The sequence below is a fragment of the Alosa pseudoharengus genome, unplaced genomic scaffold, assembly GCF_046254945.1.
Source record: "Alosa pseudoharengus isolate Yale_2024_CS ecotype anadromous, Long Island Sound unplaced genomic scaffold, YU_APseudo_1.1 YU_APseudo_1.1_scf_2, whole genome shotgun sequence".
Taxonomy (NCBI): Eukaryota; Metazoa; Chordata; class Actinopteri; order Clupeiformes; family Clupeidae; genus Alosa; species Alosa pseudoharengus.
This window is the reverse complement of record NW_027468663.1, coordinates 21,345,733-21,363,273: the sequence shown is the minus strand read 5'-3', so window position 1 is coordinate 21,363,273 and position 17,541 is coordinate 21,345,733. Positions and strand designations below refer to the sequence as shown.

The window sequence follows — 17,541 nt, the reverse complement described above, 5'->3', positions numbered from 1 at the left end:
GATTCTATTTGTTTAACTTTATATGGAAAAACAGAATACATTATATTAAAAAGTCTGTTATAATGAACTCTAATCAATAGGGGGGGGGGGGGGGGGTTGAACTTTTTAGACTTCACAACCTTAAATAACACTTTCAAAATAAATTGGCTTAGACAGTTTATTAATAACCCTGCATCCTTATGGAGCTTTATCCCTAACTATATTTTTTCTAAAGTTGGTGGCCTGGAGTTTTTATTGATGTGCAATTATAAGATTAGTAAAATCCCTATCAAATTGTCTAACTTTCACAAGCAAATGCTTTTGGCATGGTCTCTCATATACTGTATATAAGCATAACTTCTCACCTCACAAATGTTACATTTGGAATAACGAGAATATTCTCTACAAAAACAAATCTCTTTTTTTTGAAAACTGGTTTAACAATAACATTACACTTGTTAGTCAACTTTTTGATTTGATATACAACTATACAAATACTCAGAATTCCTAAGAATTTATCAAATTCCAGTAACTGTAAAGGAATATGCTATTGTTTTTGATGCAATTCCCACTGGGATTATAATGTTGTTAAAGGGTAATACTCTCCCACAACCACTTACTCATCTAAACAGTTTACTTGATACTACTGTGGGTCGTCTATGCTTCTCAGTAGAAAATCACAGTATCAATAGGAAGATCAGAGCGTTATTCCAGACTGAAATTGTTACTATTCCCTATGTTATTCCATACTGGAATGGTATAGTAGAGAATATCCCTTGGAAGAAAGTGTGGTCCTTGCCTTTCAAATACATTGTCACTAATAAAGTGAGAGAGATTTCATTTAAACTAATACACAGGTTTTATCCAGCAAAATCCTTCCTTAAAAGATACAAGCAGGATATTGAGTCCAGCTGCTCATTTTGTAATAGCACTGATGAAAACGTGTCACATCTTTTTTGGAGTTGTACCCACACAGTGAAATTCTGGTCAGAATTCCTAAAGTTCATTCACACAGTATTAATCCCAGATTTTTCATTTTGTTTTAAGGATATTTTTTTTGGTATGTTTGACTTTGAAGCTGAATATGAAGGTAAACACTTCATTATAAATCTTTTATAAATCTGTGTTTTTTTTTCTTTTTTTTTCTGCCTACCTGCCTGTCCACCTTGGCCTACTGTGACTGTGGCTGTACCCCTGTATGTTGTGTATTTAATGTAATATTGTATGTCTTTTGTTCTGTCTATTTTGTGTTGTATTTGACTACAATGAAATAAGTAAATAAATAAAAAAAAAAAAAATAAAATAAAAAAACAAGATCCACAAATAAATACCACTAGATTTTAATGCGAAGACACCCTCCACTGAACAACCAGCAGATGGCAGTGTTGTGCAAAGGCGTTGTGCAACGACAGGCATTTTTCAGTCATTGGTATCCGGTTCTGGCCTCAATCGCAACTACAAGATCAACGTGGAAGCGACCGGTGGTTTACCTGGATGGGTAAGTAGTGTTATTTGTTACTTGTGTGTGTTATAGTGGATTTTTTCTTCAGAGAGACATGAGTTTACTTGGTCAGTATACAGTCGTTAGCAGGGTTAGTAGGGACCTGGGATCATAGAGCTGCTATCATACCTGGCGCAGACGTCGAGTCAACACCTGCTAACGTCTGTATACTGACCAAGTAAACTCATGTCTCTCTGAAGAAAAAATCCATAAAGATATTGTTCTCAGTTAACCATTTCTTGCCTTGTTTTGCTGTATGTTTTGGATCATTGTGTAGTTTAATGGTCCAATGATGCCTATTGGGGCAGATCTCTCGGCAGACTGCCTCATCTTTTCTACCAAAAATCTCAATGTAGCACCTTGTTTCAGTGTTACTGTTTACTTTGAGAAGTTCACCAGGTTCCATTGTCTGAAAAACTCCCAAAACTAATACACTTAACTGTAGATGGCAAAGCATCTGTTAAACTAAGGGCTTGGACTAGTGTTATTGTTTCATCATGTGAGTTTCAATGTATTACATGATCTATCTCTTAGTACTGTTTTTTTACTGTGTTTAGTCTGTTATAGATATGCTGTGGAATCAAGAAAAACAACCTGTTGCATTAAAAAAGTCATGGTTTTCTTTAGTGTGCTGTTTTTTTGTAAACAATAAATATCAAGTCCCTATGAAATTACAAGCATTAAACAAATAAACAACAAAAAAAATTAAAACAGGATAAGGCTTTCCCAGCAGCCGACGTGACCGTAGCTCTCATGGATATGAGCTCTATTTCAGACCTCAACAGACCGAACATTTAGGGATTAATTGGAATCACTGATTATTACAGAGGGAAGAAGATGGCGTATAAAGCACAAGGTTTGTCCTAATTCCAGGAAGTCTCTCGTGAGCACACAGGACTCAGTGCGCAGGAGCTGGTGGTGGGTGGTTGTGCATTCTGAGTGTTGTATTAGGAGGGTCATTTTCCAAAAGGCACAGTTTTGTTCGGGGGGCTCCAGGCAGGCCGAGGCTCATCCTGAAGAATGGCTTGGATTCGTTTCTCATTTTTCTCTCGTTTTAGTTGGAATTCTTTTCTTTTCTGGGAAAGAGTGGTTAGAGCAAATCTTTAAACAATGCAAAAAATACCAATACTTTAATGATGTATAGGACCAGAGGGAAGATCAGTAGATATACCATCAATTTCTCATACATCTCCAGTGCCAACAATATACATACCATCCATTTCTCATACATCTCCAGTGCCAACAATATACATACCATCCATTTCTCATACATCTCCAGTGCCAACAATATACATACCATCCATTTCTCATACATCTCCAAAGCCAGCTGGTCTTTCTCCTCCTTTTCATATCGCTCCTCTTCCTGCTTTTCTTCCTCCTTTCTTCTTTCTGTCTTAGTTTTTTCTTGGATGACATCCTTTTTGGTCTCACTCCTAGAATTGTATGCAGGAGGAAAGTTATTTATATATTCCTGTGCAATAGTTTATCTAGGGGTGTCACGATTCTCCAAATCCTCCAGTTTAATTTTGAATTTTAAAGTTGCGATTCGATTTGATTTTCGATCGTTTTTTAATTATATTATTATTAATGCATTTCTTGTGTTGATTACTTTTTTGCCTTATTATGACCGCCGCTAGCGTAGCTAGGTTTAGTCTTTTTTTTTCTTCAGTAATTTTGTGTCAACGATTCCCGAGACACTGAAAGGTAGCCCACTGAAACGTAGCCCCACACGGATGACACAGAACCATTGATTTTCGTTTTGATCCTTCGCCCACCCGCCACACCGGACCGCCCAAAAGGAGAGTAGGGTGGACAGTTTTCTGTGAATATGTCCAGAACTGTTGGGCCTAGGATGACCGATTTCTCTCTGTCTCAACGGGCCATCTCAACCCATCCCATAACCCATGCCTCATTTGCGGTAGCACCACCTAGTTAAAAATGAAAAGGCACAAATTAGGGGTAGTAATCGCAGGTATCTTTGGCTGACATGTTCAAAACTACACGAAATTTGAAGTGTAGGATCATTATGACACTCTCTGAATGCATGGCAAGTTTCGTGGAATTCCGTTCATGGGGGGGCATACAATAAATTAATTTATGTGTACATTTAGTAACTGTACACCAATCGGCCTGTATATGGTGGATTTGAGCGAAGGGTTGCCGGTACTTATTACATTTCTACAGCACGCACACTGCACACAGACACACACATGTGCCCGCATGCATGCACACATACACACACAAAAACACCCACACACACACACGCATATTATGCACACAAACACACACTTAAACACACAGGCCTAGATGTACGGTACTAAGAATTATCGGCAAATTACCGAGTTTCTCACGCTTTTTGCACCTTAAAACATGGCATGTGTGTACAAAACTGATCGCATGTGGATCAAAGTGCATTTTGCGTGCCACTGGAGCATAGAATGGCTATCTGCGCTTTTCTTACTGATGCATTTATGGGAGGGCGAGGGAAAAGTGGGAGTATTGTGCAAATACAGGGGAGAAGAAGTGCTAATAGCGATTGATTAGGTATTCCACCATATGTATGAAAACAGCGCACGTCTGTTTTGCAGTGAAAAGCTTCCGCCTGTTAAAAGCAAGTGTAATCCAAATTGTGGTTAAATGCATCAATAAGAAAAACTTTCAGAGAAAGCTGAATCAGTATTCAGAGCATCAGTTTTCTTTATTGTACAACGTATTATGTCAAAAGCAGTGACGGACTGGTAATCTGGAAACTGGGCAGATGCCAGAGGGGCAGCGGGCCCTCGTGGGTCGGCCGGTCAATCAGACAGCGGCATGATTGTCACAGCCATGCGGCCCCTTGATTGTAAACGGCGGCCCCCAGATTATTTCTCTCAGCCCCCTTTCAAGCGTCAATAATGTTTTTCGGCTAACTGATAGCCAAACTTATCCATATTCTTCACACCTACTATTACTCTAATCTGATCGGTATTTATACCAGATACAAGTCTCTATATCACAGTCATGGTTACTCTTTACAGTCTACAGTCACAAACTTTTACATCAGTCTGTATTGTTTTGTAGCGAAATGTCTTATTCAGGTTTGAAATAAAAGAAGTCTACCTGCACTGCTGTTTTCTCGCTTTTTGCTCACAGGTTTCTCTGCAGAGCTCCCCCTACAGCTTCAGAGTATATTACGACACTCCTCAATTGGTCAGTCTGCCGTTTCCTCGTTCCCTGTTCCTCCTACAACGGTTTACTCGCTTTCTGTTTCTTTTCGCTGGCTCTGCCGTGGCAAATGTCTGAGAAACTCCATCGCTACCTTGTTCTAGTCAGTGCCTGGCGTGTATGTGTGTAGTGCAGTAAAGCAATTTATTACATCGTGAGGCTGCGGCACTTTCTGTCTCTGAGGCCGTCGGCCGCCGGCCCAAAGTTGCATGGGTGGTTTTTCCACTCACAGGCGCTAGGGGGAAGCAAGAGGGCCACCGCTCAACCCAAAAAAAGTATAACCATTCCAACGACTCCGAAGCTGTTCAGTTAAGGTAAATTAAGCTAAAAACCTGCATAGTTCCCCTTTAAAGTAATTTTGACTGTAACTAGAATTTAGAGTAGCAGGAGAAGGGGCTGTGAGTTCGATTGATGTGTTTGTTTTAACTGGCTTCAGCTTCTAGTTTGAGGATAATGTTGACGCACCGCAGTTCAACACGTGTGGGCTTTTTGCCTCTCGGCATGCATGCTGGATGTGACATTGGGGGTGTGGCTACATTGTCGATTCTACCTTTGATTTCGAAGTTCGAGATCAAGATGCAGTCTAATTTTGATCGATTTTCGACTTAAAGCCGAAATTGTGACACTCCTAACTTTAACCCACACGAGACAGCATGGAAATTATACAGAGAATTAAAATATGCTGTGACCAAAGCTTTACAACCTGGGCACTGTAATTAGCCATATTTAATATTTCCACCCAACTATTTTAACCAAACAGATTACATAAAGGAGAACGTTTTTTTTGCATGTCTGCCTTTGTGTGTGTACAATTCAAAGTTCAGTGTTATTCAGTGTGGAATGTCTTTAGTCCTACCATTTGGAGAAAGCAGCAGAAGCATCTTTCTTTCTCTCTTCTTTGTCCATTTCCTTTTTCTGCTTCAGCTTATTTTCAGTCTGAGTTTGTTTCCTGATTCTCTCCTTCAAAATCTCATCTTGCTCTTGTTTCCATTTCTCAAACACCTGTGAAATAAGACACTAAGTAAAATGTTAAAACTTGAATCCCAACACTAGGCCACAGTGAAATAAATCTTACAAATGGGTTTCCATGTAAAGTAATTCACTGCACTGAAATCTACTTAAAGGTTCTATATGTAAGAACGACCACTAGTGTTTAAAACGGAATCAAAACATTTGAAAGCATTAAGTAGGCTAATCTGGCAATCCAAAGTCAGAAATGCTACTAGCTATGTGATTGGTAAACTGGTGGAGGATGGCGCAGCAAGCCAAAACACAAACTCAAAACAGGATTTGCAGGCTGCAAATGAAAGTTTCAATTGTGAGCATCCTGACTGTACCATTGTTGTCAGTAAAGCCAGTATTTGAAACTAACATGTTTCTTTAATCTCTGAAGGCATATTATGGTAAGGCATTTATGATTTATTACAATACATGTTTACATATAGCACCTTTAAGCCAAACATTTTCCTGCCGGCACCAACTTAGTTTCTTCGGTGAGTGATTCACCTTTTTTGCCGTTTCTTTTTTCTCTTCTTTTTCACTCTTCTCCCTTTCCTTTTTTCTTAGGGCCTCTTGTTTCTCTTTGACCATATCTGTGATCGTTTCTCTCTTCTTCTCCTTCCATGCTTCAAAAGAGGCCGTGGCAACCTCTCTTTTGGTCTGCTGCTCCTAAGGGGACAAGAGACTCAGTCAGGGGGTGGGATGTGTACAGTGTGTTAACCTTTCAGTACTGCTAACATGCAACTGTTTTGTCTGGATATGATGTAGGCATTTATACCTCTCTCTTTTTTTCCTCCTTTAGTTTCTCTTCATGCCTTTTGGCTTTCAACTCTTCTCGTAATTTCTCCTGTTTCTTCTGAAGCCATTCCTGTTCATTTCCAGAAACATTAAGGCACACATTAGTAAAGTGTAGGACATCAGTGTATGCAGCATCATTCCATTCCATCATACTAGTGGGGTCAAAAAAGTGTGAATTAAATGGCACCTCCGGTAATATATATTTTTAAAATCTATTCCCAGTGTCCCAGATGATCTCTGATGCTGTCTTTAGTACCTGGTAGACAGCTGCCCGGAGGGAGGTAGCCTCTGGCTGGGAGTCCGTCTCCAGGAGCTGCTTGTCCAGGACCTGGAGGGACCCCAGGTATTTAGACTTGGCTGTGCGGGAGCTCACCCTACCAGACTTCTTGGAGCTGGATGGCTGGGCACTTGAGGGCCTGCATTTGGGAAAATGCACAGACATTCAAATGTTAAGAACAACAATAAACATAGATTTGCTGTGTGTCTTCGTCATAGCGATTTCAGAGGGATGGATAAATAACAACTATGAATTTTGGATCAGAAAAACCAGAGGACTTACACAACACATTCTGCTTAAAACAACAATATCTTCAGGAGGATCTGCATTATGGAAGTGACTGCAAATCCTTGGCAGATGTCTAAGAGGAGGATGTTTACCTGATGGTATCAATTTTGCCTGAGGTGTTGCTCAGTTGGCTTACTGCACCATCTGGACGATCTGCAGACTCCTACATTTAAAATGCAACACAATATTGAGGATTTCACATGAAAACATAAAGCACATCCTACTATTACCTTTGCTGTGTTTTCTATGGAAATAGAGGTTAAAATGCACTCACAGTCACACTCAGTAAATAACCTGACCAAAGAAGACTCCTTTGATCCATTGGTTAAGCTCAGGGTGTTTGGCCTGTATTGATCTGACCACAAGCCAGGCAATGTTACCAGCTATTGAAGGGTGCAACGGCCAATTTCAAGCGGAATCTAATATAGGAGAATGAGGGTGCCACACCATCATTTTTATTCTATTCACTGTAGTGTGAAACACTTAAACCTATTAGTTGGAGACCAGTACAATGTTACCAGATCAGTTAGTCATGTCCTAGTAGAAGGCAATCCCATAACTTATGTATTGATATGTACGTCCTACCACTGTTTACTAAATCAGATCCAATTTTGCCACTGGCACTAACTTGGTTGAGCTTGGTCCTGGTAAGAATTATATGGTAGACAGCTGTACTTGCATTTTGTTTTAACCCTTGATGATTAGTCCAATTAGACTTAGACTTAGAATTTGATAATTAGACTAAACACTAAAGCCAGTTCAGAGGCAACCATCATTCAATGTAATTTTTGACTTACAGAGATTTACGTACCTATTTGTGTAATTAAACTGTGTTTGAATGGCATGTCAACATAATCATGTGAATCAATATCAATTGATTCATCAATGTAAATCCAAAAATAATTCACATTAAGCATTGTTCCTACTGAGGCCATGTCTACACGTCTGATATTTTTACATACATAGCTTGTATGAGGCCCTGGTCAACCACCCCCCTCAGCGCCCCTGTCTTTCCTCTTTTACCTGATTGCTTTGACCCTTTCTTGTCCAGAATCAAATTACCTATCCCTCAATACCATCAATCAATTGTAAAGACAAAACCAATTCATATTGGTGTCCAGATTATTTTTGTATTATTTTATTATTTAACAACATCACACAGTCCAGAAACATAACATGCAGCCTATGTGACTGACTTTAGCCTACTAATTGTGTTCCTTGTGTTGCACTATTCCCCGCTCCCCCTGTTCCAGTAGGGAGACGTGCTCCAAAGGTGAACCCCTCGCCCCTCCTCCTTTCCCTTCTCAACTTCTGTATGTGAGACCTTCTCAGCAGCAAGGACACACACCTGCCTGCAAAGAATATAGGGTGCCCACTCTCCACACGGTCACATATGATTGACTTGATGTGCAAATGAGCGATAGAAAACCGACTGGCGCAATTGAAAGCTAACATATACTTCTATTTTTTGCAAGAGCTCATGCCACCCTCAAGAAGATGCCGCCCTGGACAGCTGCCCATACTGCCCATATGAGGAGCCGCCGCTGCGTTTTGGCCTTTCGTTCACACGAAAGCACTGTTCTCGCTTACTGAACTGAGTTTTTGGATTGTTTTCTTTAAAATGTCGTCAGGTCTCCGACTGGCCAATATCGCCTTCTGTTTGACTGACGTGTTCTTAACGGCCTTCATTGGCTGATTTTGCATATCCGTGTGGATGGAATTATTTTGCAATACGAAGGAGGAAAAATCTCTTCTTTAAAAATCCCCGGCTACATGTGGACATGGCCTGAATAGGCAGGGAGATGACAGGATAAAGGAGGATATTACACTTACTTCATATTCTTCAAAATTGACTGAATATGTATCTCCTTTGACTTCCTCTGTCTCTTCCAAACCATCTAAATAAAAAACAATTACTCTTAAATACACAAAAAAGTAATACACACATATGTAGCTATTAAACTATTTAACTTACGTTTTGATATAAAGAGATAAAATAAAAATAAACATTTTGATTCAAATTAGAACGAAGCCCTGCCCAGCCCTTACTATTGCAGGAAGAGTCTTCAGTAGATTTCGGTAAAGACATCCCATCACCAGCAGAAGATGAGTACCTGCTCAGCTTCGATGATGCTGAGGGATCTCTTTCTACAACCTGGGGACAAAATGTAACTTTTGTAACTAAAAACAACTTAATTTGTAATAATTAACTTAACTACTGTCTCAACTACTGCTAGGCAGTAACTCACTTGAATAATCAGGTCATGAAATGCTCAATAAGATGCTCAATTAAGATCTAGATTCTAGATCAGTGGTTCTCAAAGTGTGGGGCAGGCTCCACTCGTGGGGAACAGAGACATGACAGGTCGGGTGCGATGAACAAGAGGAAATTTGTTTTTTAGTGCCTATCTTTCACAATGCCAAAAGGAAGATCATAGATTCAAAACAAAATAGCCACACACAAACATAGGAGTCATAAACAGACCAACATATGAATTAAAATAACATCTGAACTAGCGGACCGAGAAATGTAACATGGAACCGAAATGTGGGTTGAAGGGGTCAGGTCAGGTGGGGCTTGAAAATTCCCCACCTCCAAAATGGGGAATGACAGAAAGAGTTTGAGAACCACTGTTCTAGATCCATTACATTTAACCAATAAGCCCCAAGAGGCCCTAAGTTCCAGTGATTCCAGTGAAGGGCACTACGCTAATCATTGCTTTTCTAAAATGGTTACTATATACAGTATACTTGCCAATATTTCATAATAAATAAAGGCACAGCAGTGAGAAATATAATGATTTGTCATATCATATTTGTCATAGATATCATTCTTCAACCAAGAACTATATTTCTTTTATCAGAATGATTACCAAGCAATGCCGAAACGCAACTCTGACTTTCGTATCGCAGTGAGTGGTGCAGTAATACAGAAGGGTCATTCCACGTCAGTTCAACCAGGGCCCACGCACTTAGGTCTCAAAAAATTCTGAAAAAATTACCAGGTGTACCTATGTTACCCAGGAGACACACTGTACATTTACTCTTATGTAAGATCAATACTTTCCAAGATACAGCCAATTTTACAGGGGGAGGGGGGTGTCGATTTTGTTCAGCCTCTTTTTTTTGTCAAAGTTCACAAGCCCACAGCGCAAGAACTAAACCATGTAGGAGGCTCAAATTTTGCATGCTGTTACATAAATAGGAAAAGTATGTAGCAAAATCGTCACGTTTGGTCTGGATAATCCTGCATGGTCATAGCTGTCCCTCAAAGTTGATACACATTTTATTGGAGTTTTTGGCTGGGCTCTGTTTAAGCCTTCAGAAGACATATTTGTACTCAACATAGGCTCTTGATTTATTTTCCTTACTGAGATAAGTAGAAACACTCTCACAAAAAGCAATGAACAGAAAATAAATCCCTTCAGGGTCAGAACAGCAGACCTCACAAGTCTGAAAAATCATTTTGGTTATCATTTTCAGAGCACCCAAACACCTTGTGGAAATATACAAAGATGTTTTAAATGTGTTTTTCCTTATTCTCCATGATCCCTTCTTTTTGAAAACACCAATTTGACTTGTCTTATGCAAATCTTTCTTTTTTATTTTCCACCCTGAACATGGGCAAAATGCCCCATTGACATTAATATGTTTTATATAGAGTCACCACACTGCCACCTGTGGTTGTAAAGAGTAACCTGTGGTAGCTCTATACAAAACATATTGATGTCAATGGTGCATTTTGCCCATGTTGCCCAGGGTGGAAATCTCTGTATATTCCCACAAGGTGTTTAGGTGCTCTGAACATGAGAACCAAAATGATTTTTTAGACTTCTAAGGTCTGCTGTTCAGACCCTGAAGGTATTTTTTTTTTCTGTTCATTGTTTTTTGTGAGAGTGTATCTACTTATCTCAGTAAGGAAAATAAATCAAGAGCCTATGTTGAGTACAAATATGTCTTCTGAAGGCTTAAACAGAGCCCAGCCAAAAACTCCAATAAAACGTGTATCAACTTTGAGGGACAGCTATGACCATGCAGGATTATCCAGACCAAACGTGACGATTTTGCTACATACTATTCCTATTTATGTACCAGCATGCAAAATTTGAGCCTCCTACATGGTTTAGTTCTTGCGCTGTGGGCTTGTGAACTTTGACAAAAAAAAGACCCCGAACAAAATCGACACCCCCCTCCCCCTGTAAAACTGGCTGTATCTTGGAAAGTATTGATCTTACATGAGAGTAATTTTACAGTGTGTCTCCTGGGTAACATAGGTACACCTGGTAATTTTTTCAGATTTTTTGAGACCTAAGTGCGTGGGCCCTGGTTGAATTGACGTGGAATGACCCAGAATGAAATGCGGCCAAGGTGAAGGGTTGTGCTGGGTTTTACAATAGCATCAAAGACGATTCAGCCATTCACAACCAAGGACTGGAACTATCCGTTTTAGAAACTTAATTTGAGTGCATTGGCACAGGTAAGCCAACTGTAAGTGGTGACAGTCATTCTTCAAACATAACGTCTTTGTCTGGACCTGACGGTGTAGGTGGGTCAGTGTAGTGTTACTGACAGTGTAGGTGGGTCAGTGTAGGTGGTCAGTGTAGGTGGGTCAGTGTAGTGTTATTGACAGTGTAGGTGGGTCAGTGTAGTGTTACTGACAGTGTAGGTGGGTCAGTGTAGTGTTACTGACAGTGTAGGTGGGTAAGTGTAGGTGATAAGTGTAGGTGGTCAGTGTAGGTGGGTCAGTGTAGTCTTACTGACAGTGTAGGTGGGTCAGTGTAGGTGGGTCAGTGTAGTGTTACTGACAGTGTAGGTGGGTCAGTGTAGTGTTACTGACAGTGTAGGTGGGTCAGTGTAGTGTTACTGACAGTGTAGGTGGGTCAGTGTAGTGTTACTGACCTGAGGACTACCCCTGGATGGGCCTCTCTTCCCTGAGGAGGAAGAGGAGGAGGTGCCGGCCCTAATGGTGGGAGACTGGGAGACAGCTTTAGAGGAGAGAGTAGGGCTGGAGGGGCCCTCTGCTCCTGGCCTCTCCTCCATGGTAGGGCTGCCTGCCCGACGCATCTTCTGACGTGGCTTGGGTTTGGGAGGCCCTTCTTCAGTGCTAATGTCTTTGAGGAGGAAAAAGCAGGTAATTGAGAACCTCTGTTATTGACTGTTTGCTCTCTTGTTTGGTACATCTGACTATTTTATTTGTTTTTACCTAATTTGCAAAATTAGCATGCATCTCTTAGTGCAACTGTGACTTATTGACTGACTTGGTCATTGCGTATGCAGTGTTTATTCACCACTCTTTATGAAAATAGTGGCTCCATTAATCAATTAAATTATCCATGATCTGCACACAAGATGTTCTTGGCAGCAAATCTGGACAGACTGGTATAGAACAGTCCAATTCAGTTGAATTATCTAACATAAATACAAATTCTACAAATTAAAAATAAGAATAAAGAATGTTAAGATATTCCATTATCACAGGGGCACTACCCCTAGATACCTGCCAAAGATAAACATCACTTGTTGGCACACCTTGCAGTCAACGTGTGCATACTGGTACTGTAGGTGTCTAATGACAAGGGCGCGGGAAGGGGGGTGCTGAGGGTGCTGCAGCACCCCCTGCTGGCAGGAGAGAGATTTTTGAAATGTATTATATATTTAAATAATTACTAATTTGCTGTCTGACATGATGAGTCAAATAGCAAAAAAGGGTTATGGATTGGTTCGAATATAGGCTACTAAAAATTAACAGTTATAGAGATCAACGTGAACGTGAGTCAGTTACTGTAAGAACCGTAGCGTGGTTTCAGCTATGTGATAGCGATCAAGTGTGTAGGCCTACGGTTGATATAGGCCTACATATTCTATGCGATTTACACGTTCAAAAAAGCATGGATAAGCTGAAAGAAACTTTAATTGTGTTGTACAGTTTTGCAAAATTAATCAATTATAGCTAGTGAAATCATTTCACTAGTCGCTAAGATAAAAATTATTAGGATACTTGCTGTGGAGACGACACACTTTAGGCTATTCAGGAATTATTTGCGAGATCATTGCAGCCTGATTATTAGCCTATATTTAAAGCCAAACATCTCTGGTGTGGTTTTGACGATCAGAAAAGTAATTTTCCTTAGCTATACTGAAATAGGCTAATGATGTCAAGTGCGCTTCTGTTGGGTTAGGGTGGGTGCAGTGGAGTCGGAGTGCTGTCGCGGAACATTGGAATTTGTGGCTGCCCAGGACTTTTCTAAAACTTCTCAATATCACCCGCACACCGCACTAAAATGACGTATTTAGCAGTCAAAATCCGAAACATGTCCAGGAGGGGAGAAATCGTCAGACATCCATTATTTTTGTTATTCAGCACCCCTGGTCAAAAATAGGTTCCCGCGCGCCTGTCTAATGATTTACTTTGATATCAATAATTGATAATTACTGTTTCTAAGTACCATTATTAATAATTATCAAATTATTAGCCTTCTCTCTCTACAATGAACTATTCATGTGCTCACTGTTATTTCAGTAAACCTAATTCTGTGAAATGTATTTCATTTAGTAATCTATTTTACTTACGATTTATGACACTGTGCATGCCTGTAACTGTTGTGATGAAATAGTAGAGAAAACGGGCAGAGAATGGAGCCCTCAATTCACTCTATACAACAACGATGTGCTATCACTGACCTGCTGTGGGCTTCTCTTTCACACTTCGCTCTCTTGGGTGTGGAAGAGGTAGATTCTGTGGACCTTGTGCAAGTGTTTTGTCATGTTCACTACTCTCTGTTGAGTCAGGCACAACTCCCAGCCCCTCTTTAGATAAGGGGGGTGACAAAGAGTCCCCCTGTCTGCTGTCTGGGTGGAAAAGAGTTGACGCTGACGAATCAGATCTCCCACTGCGAGATGAAAAGTGTTTATGGGATTGGATAGATTCTGACGGACCCCACTGGGGTGAAAATCCTGATAGATCTCTCTTTTCCATGGGAGATTCTGATTGGCCCCTCGGAGAGACAGAAGTTTCTGACTGATCTTGCCAGAGCTGCAACGGGTCATGTGGGCTCCCTTCGGACATCGGGGTCAAAACTGAATGGCCATGATGACCACTCTCTGATTTTCCACTAGACAAAGTTGACTGTGAAGATTCATTCAGTGCACTGTGGATACCGGTCTTTTCAGTTTCACCCTTTTCGACATCCACAGGAGAGCTCGTCTTCCTAGATTTCAAGAAGGACACCCTCTTGGGTCTGGCATTCTCCTCTTCATCTGACAGCTGAAATTCCTGAACCTTGCCTTGCTTGTTCCCTTTACGGAATGTTTCCAACTTTTTCTTTCGTCTGTTGAGTATTTCTGTTAGTACATCTGTGAGGAAATGCAAATAATTACATCTGATCCATGTTAGCTCATTTTAACAGGATTTCAAAAGTATACCTCATACACCATACCATCGTCGTCAAAGTCATCTGAGTAAGACTGATGTTCCTTATTGTTTTTCTTCCTTGCTCTTGTAGACACAGCTGCCTCCAACTCATCCTAGAAGAAAATCAATAACCAGTTCTAAAAAATGTTGAAGGCAAAAATATTACAATATTTACAATGCGACACAGTCTCTTCTCTATGTTGTGTAATACTGTAACATTAGGTTTCCATGTTGACAGAACTCATTCATTTACTATTAAGGTTCCATTTACAACTATTGGGTTCAATCTGTGCTATTTTCAAGCAGGATAAGCAAAAAGTATAGAAGTAACGGTAACACTTTACTTGATGGGTGAGTTCATAACACATTCATAGCAGCTGTCATAAACTGCACATAAAGCATTCATGACTGTTTCATGAGACATGACTCAACATTCATACCAAACCTTTTATGAATGTGGAAAACAGAACGATGACAACTTGTCAAAATAAAAGTCCAATTCATGAAAGGTTTGGTATGAATGTTGAGTCATGTCTCATGAAACAGTCATGAATGTTTTATGTGCAGTTTATGACAGCTGCTATGAATGTGTTATGAACTCACCCGTCAAGTAAAGTGTTACCGAAGTAACTCTTTGAGATAAGAGAGAGGAGTGGAAATCACAGCGTTTTAAAATGAGTACAAGTTAGATACAGATGATATATGTAGGTTGTTGACAGATGGTTGCCGTGGCCTACTGGTTAGCACTTCGGACTTGTTTCCGAGGGTTGCCGGTTCGAACTCCGACCAGTAGGAACGGCTGAAGTGCCCTTGAGCAAGGCACCTAACCCCTCACTGCTCCCCGAGCGCCGCTGTTGTTGCAGGCAGCTCACTGCGCCGGGATTAGTGTGTGCTTCACCTCACTGTGTGTTCACTGTGTGCTGAGTGTGTTTCACTAATTCACGGATTGGGATAAATGCAGAGACCAAATTTCCCTCACAGGATCAAAAGAGTATACTTATACTAGATAAATGATACAACTATAGCAAAGCTGATAGGAAGAGTGCCTAAAACATAACATCTGTTTTAAAGATACAAATCTATAAAATTGGAAAATTAAAAAAACTAAGAAGGCTAGGATCCAAACATACATTGGAGTCTGCACGTGTATCAGTTTTGCATATGCTGGCAGGTTTGAGTCCCACCTGGGGTCACTTCCTGAGCCCACTCCCTCTCTCTCTCTCTGCCACTCATTTCCTGTGGTTCTTTCACTGTTCTAGTTAACAAAGGCCGAAAAGCCCAATAATATAACTTTTTGAAAAATTCAAATTTTTGTTTTACTAAAATTGTCATGCTTGCAGTGACACAAAAACCCCAACACAACATTTAGTGGTCTCAATTCCAGGGGTACTGTAAATGAGTGAAACAGGAGATGGAGGGAAAGACTGCTCTTCTCTGTGGTGCATGCTGGTTAAAGTTGCAACGTCAAAGTTGGCAATGTATGGGGCCCCTAGAGGGACATGTCCAGAAACGTTTAAGTTTGTGTGCGGACAAGATACTTTTGTGTGCTCACCATAAACTTTCTTGCGAGCACCAGAACTAGACTTGTGCTCACCAGAAACTCAAAGCCCCAAAGAGGACAGGGACAAACAAAAAAGAATAATCTTTGAACTTTTCTGGTGCATACCACCACATATGCTCAGCAGACACTTTTGTGGTGTGCATGCAAAACTTTCTGGTGTGCACCAAAAACGTTTACAGAATTAATTTTGTTTTGCACATGTCCCCTTAGGGGCTCCATAGCAACATCAAGTAATCTTAAATATTACATAGACACGCCTCAGTTGGATACAAGAGCCTACAATATGTAATCAATCACATTAGGTCTATGCATTTCAGGACGAATTACCTGGAAAGTGGTTCTCTTTGAAACTTTTGGACTCTTTTTGTAAGCGAGGGTTCTGAAAGGATCATCATCAGACATCTAGATGAAAAAGAAGGACAATGACTTTCAACCGTTCAAGATTTGTCCACAACGCTGACATGACATCAGGTGAAAGACTGTTACCTTGGCGATCTTTAAAACCCCTTTTCACCACAACCAACCAGCTTCTATCATGCATAACGATAATGTTAATATAATCCCTGCTGCAACCAGAAACGCAGAGGAGCTCCTCCCTAGAGCAAATTCGTGTGGTGAATCGGATAATAATTAATCCGAATAATGTATCGCTGAACAATAACTTTCACGTTAAGGATATTACAAAAAGATCTGGAATACCTGAAATGTCTATTTTTTGCCGTGTAAAATGTGTATTATATTTAAGTCAGGCAAATATGCTGAGAAAACTGAAGCTATCGATGTAACTACAACCTCCTCAAGGAGTTACTAACTAAGCAAGCAAGCAAGCATAAGCTAACGAGGAGACCAGTTTACTCCAACATCGGAATGATCTAATCTAACTGGGATACCTTAATATTTTGTAATGAACGCAGTGGGTAGATTTCCAGTTGGTCTGGTCAGCGCAGCAACTTTCACTACCCAAACGGGTAAGGTGAATTCGCAGCCTGGTATCCTAAATGTTTCAAATTCAGAAGCCCAGCTAGTCCCGTCCATGTGCTAATTTACAGTTCGAAGTGTTTACAGTGGTAACCAAAGAGACAACGGAACCGGAAGTTGGGAGCTAGCGTCACGGTCTCCAGACCAAAAATCCATTCAAGGTCATTGAAATTTAAATTGGAAACAAGCTGCTTTTGATTGGATTGTGTGCTGTAAACACCATGATAAACACTAAACTGAACATTCAATTATGCTTTTAACGTCTACATTAAAGCCAATAACTTCCTTGAGAACCACTCCCGAAAGTGACCAGCAGGGGGAGTGTATCACCACATTGTGATAGTGATCTTCAACTATCAGTTTTCAGTTGTTAGGTTGTAGTAGTAGGCCAAAATACCAGTAATACCAGTAATTATATTTTGGTCATATTAGGCATTGCTTGTAGGTAAAAGGAAAGGTTACTGTACATGTTTTAACACATATGGGCCTGGGAAAGACTTTTCCCCAGCCACCCCTGATTGGCCTTTGTGCTTATAGCTCTTGGC

At 40.4% G+C, this 17,541-nt stretch overlaps 1 protein-coding gene and 1 long non-coding RNA gene across 3 annotated transcripts; one reads left to right on the top strand and one right to left on the bottom strand.

The window, feature by feature from the left end:
• Positions 1 to 1,412: 1,412 nt before the first annotated feature.
• LOC143134081 (uncharacterized) lies at positions 1,413 to 7,061 on the top strand. Its single transcript, XR_012988594.1, has 3 exons — positions 1,413 to 1,477; positions 6,704 to 6,824; positions 6,977 to 7,061. It is a non-coding gene; the product is annotated as an uncharacterized LOC143134081 (long non-coding RNA).
• map9 (microtubule-associated protein 9) lies at positions 2,129 to 17,068 on the bottom strand. 2 transcript variants are annotated; one of them, XM_076294166.1, is made up of 14 exons: positions 16,909 to 17,068; positions 16,346 to 16,420; positions 14,483 to 14,570; positions 13,728 to 14,399; positions 11,946 to 12,157; positions 9,096 to 9,201; positions 8,880 to 8,944; positions 7,139 to 7,209; positions 6,738 to 6,897; positions 6,462 to 6,551; positions 6,191 to 6,352; positions 5,541 to 5,701; positions 2,778 to 2,913; positions 2,129 to 2,556 (listed from the first exon to the last, which is right to left on the bottom strand). In XM_076294166.1, exons 2-14 carry the CDS (start codon positions 16,418 to 16,420, stop codon positions 2,437 to 2,439), a joined length of 2,118 nt encoding a protein of 705 aa, XP_076150281.1. In that variant the 5' UTR covers positions 16,909 to 17,068; the 3' UTR covers positions 2,129 to 2,436. The 2 variants fall into 2 exon arrangements, with proteins under 2 accessions (XP_076150281.1, XP_076150282.1); XM_076294167.1 differs by having other exon boundaries at positions 5,541 to 5,686.
• Positions 17,069 to 17,541: the final 473 nt, after the last annotated feature.

Bases quoted from the DNA above. Each gene is read 5' to 3' on its own strand.
- map9 (XM_076294166.1), bottom strand. From the start codon at position 16,420: ATGTCTGATGATGATCCTTTCAGAACCCTCGCTTACAAAAAGAGTCCA. The intron at 14,400-14,482 runs GTATGGTGTATG...ATTTCCTCACAG, and splicing joins AGATGACTTTGACGACGATG to ATGTACTAACAGAAATACTC. The intron at 9,202-11,945 runs GTCAGTAACACT...TTTTGTCCCCAG, and splicing joins CATCCAGGGGTAGTCCTCAG to GTTGTAGAAAGAGATCCCTC.